Source organism: Diadema antillarum, unplaced genomic scaffold, assembly GCF_040938485.1.
Source record: "Diadema antillarum isolate AM-2024a unplaced genomic scaffold, OU_Dant_1.0 scf00000071, whole genome shotgun sequence".
NCBI classification, from domain to species: Eukaryota; Metazoa; Echinodermata; class Echinoidea; order Diadematoida; family Diadematidae; genus Diadema; species Diadema antillarum.
Window position 1 is genome coordinate 4,001,221 of NW_027270960.1, and position 18,780 is coordinate 4,020,000.

Sequence of the window (18,780 nt, forward strand, 5' to 3'; positions counted from 1 at the left end):
TTATTTTGCAGAAGTTTTCTGTCTTATAGCAGAACACATGCTTGGTGATGAGGCCGCTCTTGAAATTAAATCTTGAGTATACATTGTAACTGCACTTCCTGGAACTTTTAGGCATGACTCAGTATATATGATGATTGATACAGTGTAGGCCTATGTGTATTTCAACAGATTTCCTCAGTAATACAATCACAGCTCACCACATATCATGCTTTAACTCCTAGAGTCCCTTTATTCATTCATCCTATATATGTGGAGGTAGTTTGAATTAAAGTCTTTCATATATAATACAGTCTTTTTTTATTCAAACATCTGAAAACATGACTACAACACTAAACACCTCTATTGGAGCCATGCTTAGACAAGATTTATAGTACCAGCAACCAGGCTGTCTATACGTTTTCTATATTTCTGATATAGTGACTGAGTGGTTCATATTGCAAATTCATATATCACTGGCCTAGAGTTATGAACTAAACCTGGTTTAAACCATGACAGTTTGAAAAGGCATTGTATAGTAATCAGAAAAGAAATGTGATGCACCCAATAGGTGTGGCATGATGAAAGAATTATGGTCATTTATCTAATCACGTTTAATCTAATTTTGACTCTTCTTTTCGTACGACAGGATGATGTTTTCATGTGTGTATCTCTGTTGTGTTATAGGCCTTATGCAGTATATGTGTTATGTGTGCATTTCTCTTTCAGGTAGAAGTGTGAAGTGAATGAACATCATGGAAGGGAATGTTCTTTCACAACGGATAGGGAAAAAAATGTTGCAATTGAAAATGGATAAAATCATACAGCTCTTTTTAACCTTGCTCTCTTTTACTTTTGGACTGTTTTGTGTTTGTTTATCTGTTTGTTTGTGCTTACTTCCTTGTCCTACCAGCTGTTTTGTAGCAGTGCGAGGGTAAGGTGATCATCTACAAAGGGCTCAGTCTGTGTCATGTTTATAAACATGTGCTGGTACCAGGGATGCAGTTTAGTGTAACAGCACCCCTGGACCTATGTCTCTTCCCAGATCACTTGGTGTCGATCATCTTGTCAACATCATGTCAACAAATACCTCTGTCTTTTTTGAAACAGTATCAGATTTTCTTGTCATTGTATAATTTTATATACAGGCTTATGTCTGTGTGTGTGAAAAGTAATATGCAAAGCTCATAAATAAGCGCTAAAAGTTTTTACTTTTTTTTTTTTTCAAGTGGGACCCTGAGGAAGGATGGTTTTGGTGTCAGGAGAAAATGTTAGACTATTATGCTCAGCCCTGTCATTTGACCTATCATGGGGAATACATGAGAAGTAATGATGATTATGATGATTATGGCAATGCTGATGATTATAATACTAGTAATGGTAATGATGATAATTATGATATTGATACTAATAAGAGTAATATCAATAATAATTCTTATAAAAATCATAAGTGATTAGGGGATTTAACCTTTTTAATGCATGATTAAAAACAAGCAATGTTGTCCCATTGTGATTTACCTGTAATATTAAATCAACAAAAGATGTGGCATTCTTCTCTCTTAAAGCATTGAGATTAGGCTATACAGTATACATCCACCCACCCACCACCCCCCCCCCCCACACACACACACAAACAAACACACACTCCAAGGCCAGGCCACAGCATGCAGGCTTGTCTGCCATGGGTAGATATGACACCTGGACGAACCTTGAAAGTTATGATATTTCCCCCTCTCAATTGGCCATGATGGTATCTAATGTCCCAGGCGAGCTGCCTGCTCACTCTGCTCTGGGGGCCCCCAAGGCTAAAACAAGGGACTCACCAGGGCTCCGGGTGGCCATGCAGGTTCCATGCAGTCTGAGTTGTGTGGGAGCTGGTGTGTATTTTAGTGAAGTTACAAATTAAGTATTATCATTATAACCTTATATCATCATTCTTCATACTATTAGTTCTTCCTTTTTTTTTTCTTCTTCTTAGTATTTATCAGTCACAATGATGATGTTGATGATGATAATGATGATGATGATGATGATGATGATAGTAATGATTATCATCATCAACATTATCATTATTATATTTCATTACAGTATAGGCGTATTACATGTACTGTTACTGTATCTGTTGTTACCACCATTATCAACATTAAACAATATTGGTAATATTCCACACAAGTATCAAAATACCAGATGAGAGGAAATATATGTGTAGCAATATTATGTTATCATGAGAAGTTAGGTTTGTTACAATTGGTTAAAACATGATGTGTAAGTTGTCATGAACAGAAGTTAGTAGAACAAAATGACATTATTTCTGCCAGCTTGTTGTAACAAAACAGTGAAACTTTAATCTTCATTCATATCAATGTAGTCATAAACAAGTGATCATTTGTATGTAGGGCCTCTCTATGAATCGATGATTCATTAGAATGGTATCATAAAGTTCCATAGCTGCCATTTAATTTTAACTACCTTTCTCTTTGTTACATGCTTGTTTATTTCAGTTTTCAATATGTATTTCCTGATACAGATACATATGATTCAATGATGGTTTGATTACAAATGATTTACAGTATGTCCTCGGGATCGAGAATACATGAATTAACCTTCATATCTAGTGTCTATATAAATCTCCCAAGTGGTGATAGAGAGCAATATATTCTTCACAGCAGCAAATAATAAAACTGTGGATCATGACAGAGGGAGTATTATACAGTACATGATTATGTTGAAATGTAGATGTGAAAGTGTTTTTATCCGGTCTGCACTGGTTGCTCATCATTCCGTGAAGTGATGAAACCTGTCCCTCATGTTCCATCTTCACACTTTCTGCCAGAAAGGTTCGCAAACCCTAATGCCTGTCAACCCTGAAGGGCCGTTTAATCATCACTCCCTCGGTCCCAGAAGCTGTGCAAGTGGATGCAGATACACCTTCTTCTCTTTTTCTTCTTCCTTGAGACAACTTTCACAGGGTGGAGAGGGGGAGGGGGATACAGCTGTCCCCATCTTACACCCATCCAAGTTGTTATAAGATTCTCACCTCACCTTCCGGAAGCAGAATTCATCACCCCACTTAAAGGCCTAATTTACCATTTGCAGATGAAACAAAAACCCAACATTAGTGCTCTAAAATAGTTGTAAAGTGTGAGTTAGGGATAGAAACAACCAATGTAAAAATTTGAACCAATGTAATCAGTGTTAAGTATTGTTAGATACAAAATGTGAACAATAGTTATAATGAAAATGTTTCCAGACTAAACCGTCTACAGTTATGGTTTAGTGAGAAAAATAGTAATATCTCCTCCTATTTTTGGCTTTCTTGCAAAATTTCTACATGGTAGGATGTTTTGTGATACAACTGACCTACACAAATGCATCAAATGTGATATCTTGAACATTTTTTTTTTTAAATCACTGCTCCCAATGGTAAACAGTACCTTTAATCCCTAATGTGTATTCATTCCTATGAACTTGCCTCTTCCATAGTCACCACTACATAACCCTTTCATTTTTTACAAAAATTCTGCTCAACTGGATAAAAAATATGTAATTCATTGGATTGCTTGATGTAGGATTTATATCCTACTGTTCTGCATTGAATCAAATGCAATATATGATGAAACACAAGAGAAGATATATGGAGAATTGCATTTGTATTCTAAAGAGAAGGTAATGGCATATAGTTCCACCAGCTTCTTAGAGTCTTAGAACTTTTGGATTGTAAATTGTCTTTCAACAAAACCTTACCTTCTCTCTTTTGCATGCTATTCTTTCCACAGGATCATAGCAAAATGAAATTAGAATGTTGTGTTATTTGGTGGGGTTGCCTAACACTTTGTGTGGTCACAGTCTGTACTAACAACAACAACAACAACATCATATGCTTCAATAGGCTCTGCTTTATAGAAATTATACCATGTAAAAGCTGGCATCAGCACTAAAAACTCTTGTGTGTATCAGAGAGATAAACAGGTCAATCTGCGGAAATGTTTTACTGTACACATGAAGTAATTTTCAGTATACAGGCTGCCTGTCTGTTTGTAGAGAAAAACTAGCCCCAACTTCTGACCCAGAGTTGGGCAGCATCACAGTAAATTCCCTGTAGATCTTCCTAAATTTTGAGGTCATGGCTAGGTCAAGAACATTGAAACAGACCATTCAGTTTTCCTCTTTTTTGTCTTCTGTCCATATCCCCCCCCCCCTCGACTGCAAATTTTTTCATCATTTTTGTCAACTTTTTTTTTCTATTGCTTCTTTGTGGATTGTAGAGACGTAATATATTGTGTAGCATCGTCACTTTTCCTCCAAATTGAAGGGTGGCTGTTAATGATGTAGGCCTACTCATTGTAAGCCAGAATCACAGCTTACAGTACAAAAAGCAAAATCAATTAGGCCTAAAGACTGCTACATACAGAGAAAAGATTTCATTGGACCCAAGACTCCAGTGGAAACAATAAAAGATGTATCATAAGTCAAGATTTTTTGTTCTTGGAAAGAATTATGAGTATTCTAATCAGACTCCATACTGTAAAATATCTGCAGAATTTAAGCCTGTAATCTGGTTTCCATTAGGAAATGCTGGAGATAGTTAAGCATGTTAGTATTTGAAATACTGAATAGGACCTACCAATACTTGGCCAAGTTGGACTTGGACTTGGGAAAGTGACAATAGTCAGTTCTAGTTTGAAAGTGAAACCATAAGTAAATGGTCTATTAATCAATCAATGTCTGTGTGTTTGGCAGTAGGAGGCAGTCACAATTATTGCTAGCTTTCTCCATCTCTTGCTCTGCTTTGTCTGTAGCGTGGACAGTAGCTGTGATAAAAACCAGTAAATTCAGCGTTTGATAATTTTATGTTCAGCTTGACAGTCTATTGATAGAATTATTCAATGGCAGGCTAATTTTAAACATTTGGGATGCATCACGTATTGATTACACAGTGCACTCCCAGTATAACAAACACCTGATAACAAAATCTCATTCCAAAGAAGTGACAATTCAGGTCCCAAAATTGTTATCTATTAACTTTACATACATTATATGTTTGGCTATAACAAAATTTTGATATATGATAAAAGAAAAATGCCAGCACTGAAGACTTTGTTAAAACAGGAGTCGCCCAGCTGTACTCACCCTCGTGTACTACCATGGGAAAGATAGTATGTATCAAAAGAGTGTTTATAGACAACATTTGTTTGTTTGATTGTTTTCTGCTTTGTTGAGTATTCTTTGCAGAGGGAAATCATGAAATAGTTGGAGAAAATGCCCTTTGGCATCAATCACGTCTCTTGTCTTTCTTCAGTATCACTCAATAAAATGCAAAAGTTCAAGCACCCAATATGCAGTGATATCAGTATTACATGACCTTTGTTATTCTGTTATTCTGTTCTTTTATTCCGCCCAAAGCCCCACCTAGCCCCATCTCCTAGATTGTCTTTTATTGAAATTCTCGTGTGTGTTTTCTCCTCCTCGAGCTGCGATATTGAATTCTACCAGACAAGGTTTGGTTCTCGTGTAAAGGATTGGGGGATGAAATTGGTGCTACTGGAAGTAGCTATGTATGAAATGGTAAATACACATAAAGCTTCCAGAAAAGATGTGCATAGTAGGCCTTATCAATTATCCACACCCCTAAAGAAAATAGAAAGAGAGAAAAAAAGATAGCTTAATAACTAGGTACTTTGTCAGAAGTCTTTATATTGAGCAATGTGCGAGACTCATCATTGTGATTAGTGTGTGAATAAAACAAGAGTACTGCATAGACAAGTCTAGTCCTGCTATGTGTATCAGTTGCCAAGTCCAGTTGCCAATTTGAGGAGTAGAGTTCCTCTGTTTGTTTGTTTTTTTGTTTTGTGTGTGTGTTTTTATTTCTTTTTAAAGGGGATAACGATGATTATAAAGCATAAATGACTATGTACTTGGAGTCTAAAGAGCTAACAAAAGAAATTAAATGAAGTAGGGTTGTAATGATGTTTAGTTCTTATTATTTGCAATTATCAGGAGTTTACACAGATTTCGCATTATATATATATTCTTATATTTGAAGACATCATTGAAGCAGTCAGAGATATTTTTTGACAAATCTTGATGATGATATGATATTATAATTATGACAAATTTTCCACATGAACCCTATCCAGTATGTGTTTTTGCACTTGTATTATAGAGATTGAAAGCAAGAGAATGAACATACATATGCAGGGGAATGTGAAAAGACAAAGTTATAACTTTCCCTTCACCAAGAGTGCATCCCCCCCCCAAAAAAAAAAAAAAAAAAAAAAAAAAACTTTCACTGCTCAAATTCTTTTGTTTCACTGTCTTTATACAAAATTGTCCCCCCCCCCCCCTTGGTCTTTGGTACATTCCCCATCAACATGGATTCTCATTCAACATACAATCTCCTTCAACATCCTTTCTCCTTGAGCATTCTAAAACTTGTTCTCGATCTCTATTTCCATCTTCCGACTCGCTGCATCTGTGTACGGAGCCGTCTCAGCCAGTCGAGATTGACCGTTTTCATAAAGCTTGGCATTTCAATTTGCTCGTCTTTCAATCTTCCCGGGGACTTCATTCCGGTTCTTTTCCTACTAGGATCTGGGCCGGAGGTGTGTGAGGTGTGAGGGGATGGTGAGCGCTCAGCTCCAGTTCAGTGCACTTTGCCATGGTGTCATCCTTTCGCTCTCGACCTTCCTTTTCATCCGCTCATTCGTTCATTTGTTCTTTCGTTCATTCGTTCTCTTGAGATGGCAGGTGCCAATTGGTTAATCTAATCTTGGTTGTGAGGCAGAGAGGGGATTGGGCTTCTTTAGCCCAGATTTGTACTTTGACAGCCCAGCCATACCCAGTAGGCCTAAAGGTGTGTGTGATATGATTTGAAAGTGTAATTCATATGTAGACTCACTTTCATAGTAAAATTGGGTAAAAGAATAACTTAATGATCATTTGAATTGGACAGAGAAGAGATTAATCAAGAATTAAGTCATCTTCACTCAGTTTTTCATGTACAAATGTGCTACACTCTGTGTATGTAATATCTCCAGTGTATTAAATAATCTTCACAATTATTGCAGGCATATTTCATGCAGTTGTCCTCAAAGCGAAGAGAAGTGAGGATTTAAGACTTGTATTCTGCAATTTTGTAGCAATGTACAGTAATCTTGTGTTTAAAATTATGGTAAAGATATGACGGAGTACATAATCAAATATTGATCCAACATCAGTGATCAGGGTAGAGTTGAATAGTGCATGGGTCATTGCGGATAAGCAGGCCTTATCTGCCACTTGCAGTTAAATCAATTCTATATTTTCAGGTTGAAATGATTGCTCAGGAATGTCAGTCATAGGTATTCCAGTAGATACACGTATGTTTGGTTCTTTGTTTAGGTGTTGCATTTGTGTTATATTCATCATTCATTATCACTTTTTTTCTGCCCTCTTCCACCACCCCACTCACATACCATCATTCAATAAAAAAAACAAAAAACATTGGGTAGCTGTGGTACTTTGGAAACTCGGAAACTAACCGTAACTTTCAGGTGGTTGACTCCCAATGAAGTGGAGACAGTAATAACAATAGAAAGAGGCACGACAATTTACTCAAAATCCAATCAACTGACATCACCCCCAGGTGTTTTCATCAATCAAATTCCAAAAAATCAATCAACCTTAGTGAATCCCTTCAATGGCCTTCCCCCCCCCCCCCCCCCCCCCCCAGTAGATTAAACATCCAAAAAGCCAAACTTTTTGTTGTAATTGCATAGCAAATAGATGACTCCTTTCCCAAAAGTATGACTTCACTCAAAGTTTTAATCCTGTCTAGCAGAATGTTTTGACAGAATTTTACACACATCGGAAGCGTATAGGCCTACTGGTGTACACAGTACATATTTCCTTTTCAAAGGAAAGTTTGACAAGGGCCTGACCGTTTGTAATGGTCAGGCCTTTGCATAGTAATCTCTTTCTTCACAAATGCAGATGAGTGACCAAGGTGTTGGTAGTGACATGATATTGTGTTTAATGCAGATTAAGGTCTTTCAATATACATTTTATGCCTTCATTCAAATAAAGAAACAATCTAAGTAAATCAAACAAAAACAAAACAAAGTTATGGAAACCTAGAGATGAACACGGCAAACAATAAGGTAATGAGCGGTCTGAAAAATTTTCACAGACTTTAAAAAGTTGCATTATCCTGCCATCCTCTCTTCACTTTGCCCTTTCCTTTCTCCCTGTGTGTGTGTGTGTGTGTTTTGTTTTGTTTTGTCTTTAGTGTTGTTTTATTCTTGAACTATGAAAGTTCACTGGAGCAAGATCATGTCTGGTCGATGTGCATCATTTCAAAATGGCAAGCCATGTGACGCTGTGACTTATTACCGCAGCACCCAAGAGCACCCACAGGACATTTACGACAACTGGTGAATGACACTTCTGAGTGTCGGCTCTTTCAAAGAATAAAGCCATGCCAAAGGCGTATGTGTTTGATGGAAGGGGGGGGGGGGGGGTGTGGAGAGACCAAGACAATAGTAAGCAAACATCTTGTGGTTAATGATACAGAGATTGACAACAAGCTGGAACTTTTCTGATAAGGTATCACAATTTTTCTCGTCTGCTATAACCAAGGGAACCTGCAGATTACACCTAAACATTTCACAATGCCCGGCCACAAAGGGTAATTCTTCTATTGCAAAGCATGCCACACACTATGCTTTAAAATTCAATCCTGAACAAAGTTATGATTTACGGTCTCCAACCCCATTGAGTATTTGGGCACCAATATAAAGGTTGACTCTTGACTTGGCAGTTTAATGTCATCTTTTCTCTCAATTTTCCTCTGAATTGAAATCCAGCATTGCATGTTTAGTGTTTGAACTCATGATCACCTTCAGAGAAAGTGCTCAAATTTGAAAGTGAGTTTTCTAATGAAGATGAAAGAGCTTGTAAAAAAGTTTGTCTCATTGAAATGTCAAATCTTTCACTTTTAGTTGCAGTTACCTGCACAATTTGTGAAGCTATTTTTACGGGGATGGTTGCAAAACAAATGTGTTGTGTAATAGTAATGTAAGAAATATTCAAGCACTCATGTACACACACACAACAAATGAATGATAATGTTAACTCAATCAGATTTAAGGAATAGGAGGATTTGTCTGAAGTCATAACTTTTCACCTGTCTTGCTCACTGACACGTGAAAAGTTACCCTATCGTTCATGATGCACTCTTATACCAGACATTAACTAGTTTCTGTAGCTAAGTGTGTATTTATGGCACTGTTATTAAGGAAGTGGCTGCCCTGGAGTTTGCTTGTTAGATATTTGTGCAGCCTCTGAAAGAGACGTGATGTCACAAGCTAGACAGATACAGTGATTGTGTTTGCTTTGTGCTCAGATAGTCTTTGTACTTCGCAATGCTTCACTTACGTTATTCAAAGATGTAGGCTCTAGTGGTTGAGGTTTTCATTAATTGCGGTTTGTCACATTTGACGCATCTGTGATGAATTTGATATCCCATCAATACTTGAAATAAACTTCCTCTTTTCTCGTATAGGTTTGTAATGTGGTGACTAGGTGATCATAAACCTTTGAGTTTTCCGATTGTAGAAAAGCTGGGTTGTGCGGTATGAATGCGTTTTTAACTGCAAGCAAAGACACAAAGGCTCTACTTACATCTTTGCTTGTCAGTTTCGAGATAGTCTAATGAGGAATTAAATTAAAAATGGCCAATATCTATTCTCTGCCTTTCCTGTTTGCAACCACATATACATTTGTCTGTTGATAGTTTAAGTCATGTACTCATAAGATCAACCACAACAACAACCACCTTTTATACCATTCACACCAGCAAAAACGAGCCAAACAGTTGATGGTTTGTGCCAATATGCTGCGAGTAATCCAGTACCAACATGATGGAACATCTTTAGTTTGCTCATCTGTGTTCACATGTTTTCACTGTTTTTGTCATTCAATGACATCAAAATGTGTCCATTTTGGTTTGTTTTCTTTTGCCTTGTTTTGCCTTAGTTCTCTTGTTTTTGTTGTTTGTTTTGTTTTGTTTTGTAATGTTTTATATTGTATTGTATTGTTTTGTTTTGTTTTGCTTTGTTTTATTTTGTTCTGTTCTGTTCTGTTCTGTTTACTATGGTTTGGCCTGGGTTTAATGATCTGTTCACACAGCGGACAGGTGTGTTTATAATCGCCTGCTTACAGGTATTAGGGGTTCACGTACCTGAATCACATTTGTGAATTCAAGTTTGTGGCACAAGTTCTCTTGGTGCCCCATTATAGCTGGCCAGTGTTAGTGGCTTCCTTTCACCCTTGGTTGTATCTGTAACACCTCTGGTAGAAGTGATAAGCCCCCTGTAAAGGGATGTCTGCACTATTAGCAGCTCTGATAAATCAGATTTTCTCACTTTTAAATAGGGATGGGAATGGGGGGGGGGGGGGGGGAGGAGGCCAGGGGAGGGGGAGAGGGAAAAGTCAAATCTTCAACATAATCATTTTTGTCATGTCTTTGCTGAGATCGGCTGTTCTGTAAGGGTCAAACTCAGGACAGCAGACGGACAGATCTGAAATCCAGTCCTGCAAAAACCTAGCTCCTTGTTCAGTGGAAAGAAACCATTCAGTCTGTTACAGTTTTTTGCCATCAATGCAGATAACATTACCTGCATTTGGTAGCAAAAATAACAACATTATTACCCAAGCATATCCTAGCAGCTGATGAGCAATGTTTGACTCTTAGCAGTACATGTGTGTGAACTTGTGTCATGATCATATGTCTGTATGACTGATATTGTTTTACTCCCCTGCTTATCTGATATATTTGTTTTTATTCTTTGGTCGATATTACATTATTTGATTGACCTCGTTTATTTTTCACTTCATATCAGTTGAAGTCCATTGTTGCAGCTTCAATGAATTCCACAAAGTGTACACATTGATGTGTTTCATTCAATTAGAAAATTTCTGTTAAAGTTTACAGGAGGCCAGGAGTTTACAGGAGGCCACAAAATAACAACAGCAATTTATCTGTGTACTTGATGTGTATATAACTACATTTGAATGGCTTTCGATTGTACATTAACATTAACCTCAACAATGCATTGGTGCAGTATTGAAATGAATTAATGTGGAATCCTATTTTCATTTCCTCATTCAACAGAAACAAGACCCAGCCGGTCAGTATTGCAGTCGATGAGCCACCATTTTCAACGCCAAAGAGGCAGCCGTCGTCGCGATCCCTGCGAGCCCAGGATCCGGACCGCTTCAAGACCCAGCCAGTGACACCGGACGAGCTGGCCCAGGTGCGACTGATGATGGAGCCGGTCAAGACGGCAGCATCCATCCAAGACAGGTATTGACTCTCTCTCTGTGCTTGCATAACATTAACAGCAGATGGTATACAACACATGTAGCTATCTGATTGGTCCATTGCTCATCACGTGACATGAAGATAAAAGTATCATTGCATGCTGTTGCTGTTGCTATCAGCTGTGCAGTTTTGTTTGAGCAAAAATGGATATTGCATGGCTGACATCACCAATATCCATTGACTCCCTTGGTAAACTCCAGATCAACTTGTAGTTTTTGTTCCATTCCATGGCTCTGATGTCCAATAAACAAACCTTTGCCATGTGCATTCTATCACTTATTCTGTAAACAATTAATTTTTCAATCTATTAAGGTTACAACTGTGACCGTGCTACTGATTCGCCTTTCATGGAAAAAGGTTGCCATTTCTGTGCTCTTATTCAAGAATCTGTGTGGACCACATCTATTGATGTCCGATGTGTTGTATAAAACAAATAGTGTATGGTCTTTACTAATTGTGCAATGGAACAAGATTTCGCACAAGGTGAAAGATAAGGACTGTGCACTATTAAACTCAGCTTTGCCTCGTTGAATAGAGTGGCTCTATCTTTCCCTCGTGTGAAATTTGTACCATCGCACTTGTGACCGTGCACTATTTGTATATTAACCCTTTACCTGCCCAGGCACTTACATTGTAGCTAATTTCAGCCAAGCTTTGTCATTAGCATTCAGTCATTCGTCAAAACTTGACTTTATTGGTAGATTAGCACGTCCACTTATAGGTGTAACGACATATTAACAGTAGGTATTTGAGGATTAGGGAATTATAGGTGATCTCTATTGATTGAATATTAGTTTTCACACATCTGTGCCTATCAGTAGAGGAAGGTACTCAAAGGTACATGAGTGCCAGTCAGCATAGAAAGCACATTGACCCGTTGAGGATGGACTGATTTTGCTGCAACATGCATTTCCCATAGACACCTACCAGAGTACTGGTAACTGTCCTCAATGAATTAAGAGTTAAGAGTTGAGGGGAGTCCTGAATGTTTTGTAATATTCAGTATCAGCGAAGAAGAATTGAAGTGGATTCTGTATATATCTCTTACAAGTAGTCTCCTGTGTATGGGATTATCTTGTTTGTTTGTACCATATGCTGCATTTCCTTTTCCTGCAAAATTGTCATCTTATTCATTCAAAATGCAATTAAACTCTTACTTATTTTCTCCCCTTTCTTTCTTGTTGTATCCCAATAATACTAAAATTGGGCTGGAAAATGCAAGATAATTATATGGGCTATGATCATGGACTACCTTTATATCTTTACGTGTCCAGTGCAAAAATTGGCAATGTCTCTCCAAATGTGATTATACCTAGCTACCGATTCTTTGTTTTTTGCATGAAGGGATTCAGTTGATTCAAGATAGTGAGGTGTGCAAGCATACCATTGCCAACATAATTTGATAAACTCTGTGATATCACAATTGAAGGTGTGTTCACTTCTCGTCACAGTAGGGCCTACCTGGCAACATCCCAAAGTCATGCATAATTGGTCCTGTTCATGCATTGCACCCTCAAGTTAAGGAGGCCAAAAGGGGATTTTCTCCTTTGTGCAAAAATAGTTTAGGAAATTTTATTGAAAATATTACCAGTGTGTGGAGGGTGTGTGCTTGTGTTTGAATGGTTATTTGGAATCAAATATATATTATCATTTATTTTATTTTGTACAAAAACACATTTTGTTGTGTATGATTGCTTTAGTGATTTTGTTCGTACTCTTTTTGCTTTCATATTGCATTTCTTTTTTGGAGGGTTATGTGTTACCTTTTATGGTCACTACTGCTATTATAGCATGTAGATTTTCAATGTTCAGGAGAGTATTTTTATAGCAGCAAAAATACCGACATTGTATTTCATGTATAGCAGCAATAGACTGATAGGTACAACCTTGTAGATAGAAAGATATCTGAACATGCATTTTTTTTCTTCTAAGAATCATGTTTTTCACTCAGAGTAAGTTACCGTAAACTTGTATAATATTCATGTCTTTGTTGTGATTACTTCTGATTTTTAATGCTTTTAAGAGTTAATGCTATTCTATCTGTTCCACCTCTGACCATGACAGTTGCAGTTATCAGAAACTCCAATTGTCTTTTGCTGGTACAATAAAATTCCTATCAAGCACAGAAGCTGGCATTGGCCATGGTTCTGTTGAATGCATGTATTCACAGTCATTGAGTAGTAATAATCAGGGTGTTCAGACGCAAAAAAAATTATACTAGAACGGTATAGCTGTACCAAAACGGTATACATTGTAGCTATACATTGAATTTATATGTCTGTATAACACCCTGAGAGCATTGTTTCGAACTGGAATTCGATAATGAATCAGCATTTTATAATGTCCATTATGCGTCTGAACGTATGGCAACCGTAGAATGGTATAACTGGGCAGGGCTTAATGGGAGTGGCATGAAAGGTGACCCTATACCTGTCACTCATGTCCATAACAGCATGTGCAGTGAGAAACTGCACAATAATATATACATTGTATGTACGACATTTTTCAGAACGGTCAAGATGAGTGTCTGAATGGTCTGTTGGCTATACAGTGATTCTTTATACGTCATTTTGATCTTTACTGATCGAGTTCTGGTATAAACTGGCTTGCGTCTGAACAGGGGGTTTGTCTTGTTGGTATTAGATGGAGTGATATTAGCCTGTAGGTAATTTTTTGTTGTACTTATTCAACATCATGTGCAGTCTCATGTGCAGACTGCACTTTTGTGGTTTCTTGCTTCCATCAATTCTTGGAACAAGCAAACCATTGTGAGGACCTTTGTGTCTCTGTGTGTGTCTGTGTATATCCCCACTGACCACTGAGGTCATAGCGAGGTCAGAACACACATGTGTGTGTGCACACACACTCACAAGTCATTACTTGTGAGTATGTTTACTGTATTTATGAATGACTATTTTGTTGGTCTGTCATTTCCAGTTTACTGCTTTCAATTCCTTGCATTAGTCACAGGGAATTAGCAAGAGATTAAACTGAAAGTCTGGAAGGCATGCTAAGGCTTCCTTTAATCTCCTTTCCACTTGGAATGCCTCATTAGTAATCATTTTTTTAGAGAGGAAGCAGATATTCACGCTGCATAGGCCTGGTAAGTCATCAGCAACAGAATCAGGAAATGCAGTGGGTTCCAGTGTTATGTTGGGCAGGTCTGTGATTTAAAGGGATCGTATAGTTTTGGTTGAGACCTAATTTCAGGTTTCTAACATTTTTTTTTTTTTTTGGTGAGATAATGAGAAACCTTGTATGAAATATGAAAGTGCGTGTAATTCCAAGAGGGATTTAATGTTTATTTGGAGAAAATATAAAAAATGGCTGAGGTATCCTGAATAGAGCAATCCTAATAAAAGGTGGGATCCACCTTTTATTAGGATTGCTTTGTTTTACTTTGTTTTTGGATGTCTCCGCCAATTCAAAATGGATTTTTATCTAATAAACTTTGAATTCCTCTTAGAATGATGTGCTCTGTATCATTTCATAAGTGGTTTCTTGGTATCTCACAAAAAGATAAAAGCCCAATCCTCATCTCCATCACTACTATACCATCACTACTATACCATCCCTTTAAGTTCCCAAGTTAGATGTTGAGATTGGGTTTTGGTTATATGATGAATGAATATTTAGATCAGATCATAATCTTTGTAAATACAGGAACCTAAAAATTTAGGGATTAATGAATCAAAGTCCAAATACATTTTAGGTTTTTTTTTCCCATTTTTAATAGAGAGTATGATGTAGACACAGTATGATCTAAAACCATGCTGTGACCTTTTGCACATACACCAAGGGTTACATCTTGCAATCATCAGTTTGATTCTTTTTCCCCAATGCAGTAATTGTTTGCGTGCTCTAGTAATTGTTCTAGATCTACTAAGTGCTGTCTTACCTTGCAGTATTCATATCACTCAGCTGTGTATCTTTTTCTTTTCATATCATTTCTTTTGTGGCAGATTATTTGCTCTGAAGAAAAGTGGTGAGGAAGACTGGAAAAAGAGAATAAGCAAATATGAAGATTCGCCCAAGTCAGGCCTTAAAGAGCGACTTAACCAGCTCAACCACAATAGCAAGTTCCAGAAGAATAATGAGGTAAGGGGATTCCTTTCTAGGTTCATTGCATTGGTGACTCAAGAATGGGGGAAAGAGATGGAAAAAAGAAAAACCCATAGAAACTGAATGAATGTTTAGTGTTTGTATTATCATTGAAGTGCAACGGTTGTGGTTTTACCATTTGGCAGATGCTTGAAGAGAGAATTAGGTAATTCCCTCTCAGCTGTGACTAAAATGGCGTAGGAAGGCTTGGTATTTTTTTTTTTTTTTTTTTTTTTTGGGGGGGGGGGTTGTTTTGTTTTGTTTTTCTTGAACTACATGGCTTTTTATGGAGTAAACCAAAATAACTTACCATAAACTGTCACACCAACTATTAACATGATCTCTCCCCCACAAGACTGCTGCATCAATCTGTCTTATTGGCATATTCAACTACAATGTATATAACTAATTATCCATAAGTTAGAAATGGGGTCACTTTTGCACCTGTCTTGGAACAAAGCTTGGTAGATGGTATTGACATATACCAGCACCCACAGAGTATTCAAGATTCTGTGTTCTGCAGTGTATTGTCACTTCAACTTCCCACAAGAGAACAGTGCCAGTAACCAGTTGCAGTATTAAACCTGTTCATGACAGACTGATTTTCCTGTATACACACATGTTCCATATACCCCAGCCAGAGAATACTCGGGACTAATCTTCACTGGGTATGAAATAAATGCTCTCCTACATGATATAACATTCCTTCCAACACAGGAAGATAATGTGATCCCTGGCAACCAGTCCAGCATCTCATAGAGGCTTCAGCTAGCTTTCCCAGGATCTAGTGATTTTGTCAGTTTCATAAAACAAATATGCACCCCTATATAATGCTTCTTCCACCATAGGAGGATGACATCATTTTATAAAACAAATGCACTCCTGCATACTCCTGTATATAATGCTTCTTCCATCACAGGAAGATGATGTCATCCTTGGCAACCGATCCAGCATCTCACAGAGACTTCAGCTTCCCCAGGATCTAGTGATCTTGTCAGTTCAATAAAACAAATATGCACCCTTGTATAATGCTTCTTCCACCATACTGTAGGAGGATGAAATCATTCTATAAAACAAATATGCACACCTGCAATTTTTTTTTTCCACCACAGGAAGATGATGACATCCTTGGCAGCCAGTCCAGTATCTCACAGAGACTACAGCTCCTCCAGGAAAACGAGACGACGTGGAAGAAGCGCGTGGAGGAGAAGGACGTCGACCGCTTCACGGTGACAGGCAAGCTGAAGCAGGCCGGCAAAGTGACAGCAGACGAGGCAGAGACCAAGCCGCAGACGCACCTCCGGCGCTCCGGCAGCAACCGCAAGCCACGAGCAGGTTCATTCCGAAGTGAGTCAAGTCTTTCTTGAGTGATCTGTGTTCAAATTTTTTGTATTAGCATGGTCTTAATTTTGGAAATTTTAAGTCGATAGGCTTGTAGAAAAGTGCAAGTGCACAGTTAATTTTGCAGATACCTAATATACATTGTGTACTTCCAACTTATTTTATAGGAAGTTATGACATAGAAAGGAAAAAAAGCAGAAATGAATGAGATGGAACAATGCTGTGATGATTTACAGTTTGAAAGAAATGTACCACATGAAATGACATGAAAGAAAGATGTTATTCAGAGGGGTGAAGGTTTACATGTAGGTGTGAGTTTCTTCAATTTGTCTCCCTCTACCAATTAAATTTGTTAAGATTGCAACTGCAGATCTGTAAATTAACTAACATGTTGGGGGAAAAGGAACCAGTTGGACTCGAACCTGTCATCTAATGAAATGACATACTGGTATGCACTTGTAAAAAATTTGTAATGAGATGTAATTCATTGTTTAAAACATGTTATCCAAGCCAGTCTATTACTTGTACACTTTTTTTATCTTGATTATTGATTATTGACATCTGTCTCTCTGTTAAAATGTGAATTGCTTCATCTTTTTTTTTTGGGGGGGGGTATTTTTCTTCCTACTGGTAAATGATAACAAACTTGTGCTGCATGTGATACCAAAGTGTGTGCCTGAAAATTGCAGAATTGCTTTGTGAAGAATGAACTTTGACTTGAAAAGAATGTGCAGAGTCAGAAAGAAAGCAAGTGGATTTCTGTGTGTGTGGTTCTTTACATTAGTGATTGGTTGGTTAAGGTAACATCTGTTCAAAATATTACCATGTTTCTGTATTTTGTTTTCACATTACTGTATTTGAAAGGTAGACAGAATTTTGTTGTTTTCACAATAAAAGGTGGACAGAATATTGTTATTTTCAGTAATGCATTTTCAAATGACAAGTTGTTGATCATGCTGATTTAGAAGAAGGACATATACTAGATTATAATATGTGGCAATGCTACCAAGTTTTGATTTTAACAGGATTTCATAAAATTGTGACAGTGTTTGGTAGTACTATCTCCTACTGTGCATCCCATTGTAATGGAACATGGTTGTAGCAAAACTTTTGTGACAACAACGTCAAAAAAATATTATTCATATATATTTGAATACTTTGATTGGTCGGCTATGGCAAAATTTTGATATGATGAAAGAAAATTTACAGGTCTAAGGACTTTGCAATAAAGGGAGTCGCATGTACTCAGTAACAGGTCATTCTCAAACAGCAAACTGACACATAGCACACGTTGTTGTGCAAGGCATGTTTGACTAATTTGGACTTGTAGGTAGTGATTGATGTTGCCTGCTAACCTTCGTCCGTACGACAAACGTTCTGCCACCTCTTCCTCGTAGTTACCATCAAGAGAACAGACAGTGACGGCAGCTTGAAGAGTGACGACCCGTCATGTGAGTTTTTCGGCCAAGCCAAGACAGTTAATGGACAAGAACTATCTAATCTCATGCTTTCTTTTCCTTTTTTTTCCCTCTTGATCTTTTCTCACTGCTCGACAATATTTTTGCTGTGTGGGGATAGTGTCTTTAATTTGTGCTGTATGTGCTTTTAGCTTTGTCTTGTCAACCAAATCTAAAATGGAATGAAACTGAATTGCAAATTTGTTAATAAATGACCATGTCATCATAATGTTTAGCATGAAACTATGTGAATGCCATTTTGTAAATTAAAATCTGAAATTCGTAATGTTGATCATTGCATCATCATTTAACATCTCAATAGAATACCAAAAATTCTCATATTATTATATGACAAAATACACTTAAATGTCATATTCCTGTACTGTCTCTATGACTATTTCTTATCTAATCTCTCTGCAACATATGTTGATATTTGATAACAAAATCATTCACGAGAGATTTGTTTTAAGGCTAACTACACAATTGTACTTTTGAATGTGCTTTGTTTCCCATGTTGCCTATATTAATACCAGAGACTCCAAC

The 18,780-nt window shown here is 37.4% G+C and overlaps 1 protein-coding gene across 1 annotated transcript in view; it reads left to right on the forward strand.

Moving 5' to 3' along the window:
• Positions 1-18,780, forward strand: part of LOC139717024 (uncharacterized) — a 325,336-nt gene that overhangs the window by 276,882 nt on the left and 29,674 nt on the right. The window contains exons 15-18 of the mRNA XM_071628540.1: positions 11,129-11,320; positions 15,301-15,436; positions 16,552-16,786; positions 18,178-18,231. Of these exons, the coding sequence (XP_071484641.1) occupies positions 11,129-11,320; positions 15,301-15,436; positions 16,552-16,786; positions 18,178-18,231 (617 nt within the window). The remainder of the gene's footprint in view (positions 1-11,128; positions 11,321-15,300; positions 15,437-16,551; positions 16,787-18,177; positions 18,232-18,780) is intronic.